General features: G+C 52.8%; 1 protein-coding gene across 1 annotated transcript in view; it reads left to right on the forward strand.

Annotated features, from left to right (window-relative positions):
* Positions 1 to 5062, forward strand: part of LOC143276855 (potassium voltage-gated channel subfamily KQT member 1-like) — a 247652-nt gene extending 242590 nt beyond the window's left edge. Inside the window, exons 12-16 of the mRNA XM_076581512.1 lie at positions 604 to 707; positions 2116 to 2317; positions 3725 to 3821; positions 4062 to 4519; positions 4981 to 5062. Coding sequence (XP_076437627.1) covers positions 604 to 707; positions 2116 to 2317; positions 3725 to 3821; positions 4062 to 4519; positions 4981 to 5062 — 943 coding nt within the window. The remainder of the gene's footprint in view (positions 1 to 603; positions 708 to 2115; positions 2318 to 3724; positions 3822 to 4061; positions 4520 to 4980) is intronic.
* Positions 5063 to 5281: the final 219 nt, after the last annotated feature.

Genomic DNA, 5281 nt, shown 5'->3' on the forward strand with positions numbered 1-5281 from the left:
TTCCAATTCCAAGGTCCAGAGACAGAGAAAGAACGGCGGCCAACAGTCGAGTGTTTGGGTATGCGTAAACAGAGTGGATCTGAAGCCGATCGTAGAGATCATGAAGAGGAGGAGGATTAGGAGGGTGATGGTGTTGGTGGTGGGGAGGGGAAGGATGGCGAGGAGGAGGAGGAGGAGGGTGATGATGATGGTGGTGGTGATATTGGTGGTGGTAGTGGTGGTGTGATGACAATAATAACGATAATAACAATCATGATAATGTTCATAATGATGATACTACTACTACTACACTATTGATGATGATAGATATAATGATGTTAATAATAATAATACACTACTGGTGATGATGATAATAGGAATAATAAAGATAATGATATTATTATTATTATTAATTAGTAGGGGTAGAAGTAGTTGTAGAAGTAGTATGGTGATGATGATGGTTAGTATCACCACAATAATACCGAGAAGAAAAGCAATAATGTTGATACTAATAATGACAATGATAATAATAATAACAGATTTCTAGCCAGGTTGGAGATGGCCCTGATGGTTGGCCTGGCTTTGACAGACAGCACATGGACAGCAAAGTGTGTGTGTTGACAGGAGTAGCGCCCCGCAGGTCACTGGCGCTCCAGAGTTCCGCCAGATGGAGCTGCTGCCCGTCAAGAAGGAGAACTCTGCCTCCTCCATTTGCAAAGACTCTGAAGGTTGTCGCCCCTTTTCTCTGCTGTTGTCGAGGGTGTTGTCTGTGTGTTCTTTTCTTTCTGTGTGTGTGTGTGTGTGTGTGTGTGTGTGAGTGTCTGTGTGAGTGTCTGTGTGTCTGTGTGTTCTTTTCTTTCTGCTTCTGCATCTGTCTGTGTTCTTTTGTTTCGGTGACTCTCTCTGTCCTGGGAGCTGTGTGTGAGTGTCTGTGTGTCTGTGTGTTCTCTTTCTGCTGTTCTGTCTGTCTGTGTTCTTTTGTTTCGGTGACTCTCTCTCTCTCTCATTCTCTCTCTGTCTCTGTCTCTCTCTCTCTCTGTCTCTCTCTCTCTCTCAAATTCATCTGTCAAATGTGTGTGTTTGTTTGTGTGTGTTTTTCTTGTACGTCATTTTGTACGATTTTGTTGTTGTTGTTGTTGTTGTTTTTCCCTTTGCTGCCTTTAAAATACCTGTGCGCTATTGTAATGGATGGAGATTAGCAAGGTCAGATTGGAAGCTCTGTGCGCGCGCGCGCGCGCGTGTGTGTGTGTGCGTGCACGCGCGTGTGTGTGTGATGTTTACTAGAATGGTAATTTGATTTCATGATAACAGTTCTCATTCCCCCTTGTCTAGCGGGCTTTGATGCCAAACGGACAGTAAAGCACATCAGTATCTCTCTCTCTGTCTCTCTCTCACACACACACACACACACACACACACACACACAGAGTCGCTCTGTCTAATGTGGGGATTGGATTGTACACCCATTACCCCCTACCCCCTTTCCATCAACTCCACACATGACACCCTTGTATTGCCAAACATTGCTGTGCAGTTTTGTATACCCCTACCCCCCAGCATCCCATAATATGGCAACGTTCGGTTGGGTCTACCCAGGTAGGCAGCCTCCGTGTCTTCGTAACCCGCTTAGAGCTTGGTCTCTGACACAGAGGATAGGCGCTATATGATTATCCGTATCATCATCTTCCACTCTACATAAGTATCATGAATTTTCAAACATTGCTATGTGTGCTTTTTGTATAAGCCCCACCCCCACCCCGGCCTGCGTGCGTGTGTGTGTGTGTGTGCGTGCGTGTGTGTGTGTGTGTGTGTGTGTGTGTGTGTGCTATGTGCTTTTGTATATCCCCTTTTACCCACATTCCCATTTGAAACGGGTAGATTGGCTAAGTCATTAAAATGTTGCGCATTTGTGTGTGTGTGTGAGTGTGTACATGTGTGTGTGAGTGAGAATGTGTGTGTGTGTGTGTGTGCGTGCGTGTGTGCTTGCGTGCGTTCGTGTGTGTGTGTGTGTATTTATTTGTCGTGTGTGTGAGTGTGTGTTTGCTGTTTGTGTGTGTCTGTCTGCCTGTCTGTCTGTCTGTGCGCGCGCGCGCGTGCCTGCGTGCGTGTGCATGTCTGCGTGCGCGCGTGTCGCAGAGGAGCAAGAGTTGTCTCCCCGGGTGACGCAGCTGACGGAGGCGGACAAGAGCGTGATCCGAGCACTGCGCAAGATCCGGTACTTCGTGGCCAGGCGAAAGTTCCGGGAGGCCCTGCGACCGTACGACGTGAAGGACGTCATTGAGCAGTACTCTGCCGGCCACGTGGACATGCTGGGGAGGATTAAGAACCTGCAGGGAAGGTGGGTGGGTTTGTGTGGGGGTGTGGGAGGGGGGAGCAGAGGTGTCGGGGTGGGTGGGTATGTGTGGGGTGGGTGGGTGGGTTTGTGTGTGGGTGTGGGAGGAGGGAGCAGAGGTGTCGAGGTGGGTGGGTATATGTGGGTTGTGTGTGGGTGCGGATGGAGGGAGCAGAGGTGGGGGGGGGTGGATTTGTGTGTGGGGGTGTGTGGGAGGAGGGAGCAGAGGGGTGGGTGGGTGATTGGGGGGGGTGGGGGCAAGTGGGTTTGTGGGTGGGTGTGGGTGGAGGGAGCAGAGGTGTGGGTGGGTGTGTGAGGGGGTTGGAGGGGGTTGTGTGTGGGTGTGGGAGGGGTGTGTGGAGGGAGCAGAAGTGTCGAGGTGTGGTTGGGTTTATGTGTGTGTGGGGGGGGGGGTCGGTTTGTGTGGGTGGATGGAGGGGATCAGAGATGTTAGAGTATGTGTGTGTGGGGGGGGGGGTCGGGTTTGTGGAGAGAGCAGAGGTGTAGGGGTGGGTGGGTGGGTTTGTGTGGAGGTATGGGTGTTGGAGGAGGGAGCAGAGGTGTCGGGTGGTGGGAGGGGGGTGGGTGGGTGCGTTTGTGTGGGAGGGATGGGTGGAGGGAGCAGAGGTGTCGGGTGGTGGGAGGGGGGTGGGTGGGTGCGTTTGTGTGGGAGGGATGGGTGGAGGGAGCAGAGGTGTCGGGTGGTGGGAGGGGGGTGGGTGGGTGCGTTTGTGTGGGAGGGATGGGTGGAGGGAGCAGAGGTGTCGGGTGGTGGGAGGGGGGTGGGTGGGTGCGTTTGTGTGGGAGGGATGGGTGGAGGGAGCAGAGGTGTGGTGTGTGAGGGTGGGTGGTGGGTGTGTTTTGTTTGTGGGTGTTTGGATGGGTGGATATGTATGTGTGTGCTCTCTCTCTCTCTCTCTCTCTCTCTCTCGTTTTTGTCTAGCAGATCGCTGCAAGCGTTAGTCGAGGTTGTTGGTGGTGTGTGTTGTGTGTGGTGGTGGTGGAGAATGGGGTTTCTTTGTATAACTAGTGCTTTCATGTAACGTCTTTTCACGTAAAACACGCGAGAGAGAGAGAGAGAGCAATTAGCTTTGATGTCCAGTCATAAAAGGCTTATGTCAATATGCGTGTGTACATATATGTGAATGATTTTGTATGTGTGTGTATGTATGTGTATGCACTCGTGCGCGTGTGTGAGAGAGAGAGGTCTTCAGTTTGTCTGTTCACTAGAAGTGTTAATAAACGATGTGTATGTGTGCGTTTGTCTGTGCCCGTGCATATGTGTGTGTGTGCGTGCGCGCGTCCGTGTATGTGCGTGTGTGTGTGTGTGCACGTGTGCGCGAGAGTGTTTGTGCGTGCGTATGTGTGCGTGTGTGTATGTATGTGTGTGTGTGTGTGTGTGTGTGCCCACAGACTGGACCAGATCCTGGGCCGTCAGGGCAGTAAAAGCAAAGACGTGTATGAATCCAACATCTGTCTGGCTTCCCGCATCGTGAAAGCCGAGCGTCAGGTGAGGGCTTTTGTTTCTTCTTCTTCTTCGAACAACTTGACCTTAAGGGCGACAGTCAGTGAGGTGTCGTCCCTCTTCACCTATTCGTCTGTTCCCAGTTCACCTATTTACTCTATTGCTGTGTGTGTGTGTGTGTGTATGTGTGTCTGTGTGTTATCATTTTCAAAATGATAATGAAAAAAAAACCTCGCTAAAGCTCAGATTTTTTTCTTCTCTTCTCTCCCCCCACCCCCTCTGCAGGTGGAAGACGTGGAATCCAAACTGGACCTGCTGATCGACATGTACAAGGAGGACCGCAAGATCCTCCTCCACCACATCCAGCAGCAGCAGGAGAACAACAGCAACAACGGCAACGGCAACAACAGCAGCGGAGGTGGTGGCACCGCCCCCTCCCTGGCCCCGCCCCCTCCAGTCAAGCCACGCCCCATCCTGGTTGACAAGCAGTTCACCAGCGAGCCAGCCACGCCCACTGGGCCGGGCCTGAACCCCAGCCGGCCCATGCACCGGAACCTGTCGGACCTGAGCCAGAGGATCAAGAAGCGGGTCACCTACCGCTGCCTCTCGCTCAAGGAGCCTCCCAAGCGGAGCCCGAAAGTGACAGCTGACCCCATCTCCAACTCGGGAGGCCACGCCCCTTCCGGTCCTAGCTCCTCCTCCTCCTCCTCCGTCTTCCCCTTCTCGAGTTATGGCGGGGATCCGTTGACTCTGTCGTCGTCGCAGCAACAACAACAACCCGCCACCAGCTTCATTCCTTCAGCTGCTGTTGCTGCTAATGATGGTGGTGGTGGTGGTGGTGATGGTGATAACGGTGGTGGTGATGGTGTCGCGGGACATAATGCTGACCTCCTCCTCCTCCACCACAACCACCACCACACCGCGAAACCCCTCTCTCCCCGCACTCCACCACCTCCCCCACCACAAACCTCTTCTTCTTCCCACACAACCACCACCCACACAGCTTTCGGAGAAGGCCTTGGAAAGCCGTCGGAGAGTCATAGTCAAAGCCAGCATCACTGCTCATCCTCCTCAGCCTCCCCACGTTACTACCACAGCGCTGAAGAAGAAGAAGAAGGAAAAGAAAACAACGCAAGTTTCTTCAGATTCTCCACCTCACCACCACCAGAAAAATTTTCCTCCGTGTTCACATACGACGACGCAGCAGCGATGACGATGGCGATGGCGACGACAGCGTCAGACGAAATCGCCGCAGTAGTGTCTTCGGCGGCAGCGGAGACGTTTGAGGAGGAGGAGGATGTGGTGGTGGTGGCGTCATACAACATGGCAGCGTTGGGAACTCTGGCTGAGCAGAGAAGCGTAGACTCAGAGTGTGTGCCTGCATCCGCTGCTACGACGACGACGACGATGATGACTATGGATTGTTCCGACAGTACTTCCGCTGGTTTGAATTTGTCAGAGACCGCTGTATCCACTTGCGGTGTCTCTCGTCAATGCCTCGTGGG

Source organism: Babylonia areolata, chromosome 33, assembly GCF_041734735.1.
Source record: "Babylonia areolata isolate BAREFJ2019XMU chromosome 33, ASM4173473v1, whole genome shotgun sequence".
Lineage (NCBI taxonomy): Eukaryota > Metazoa > Mollusca > Gastropoda > Neogastropoda > Buccinidae > Babylonia > Babylonia areolata.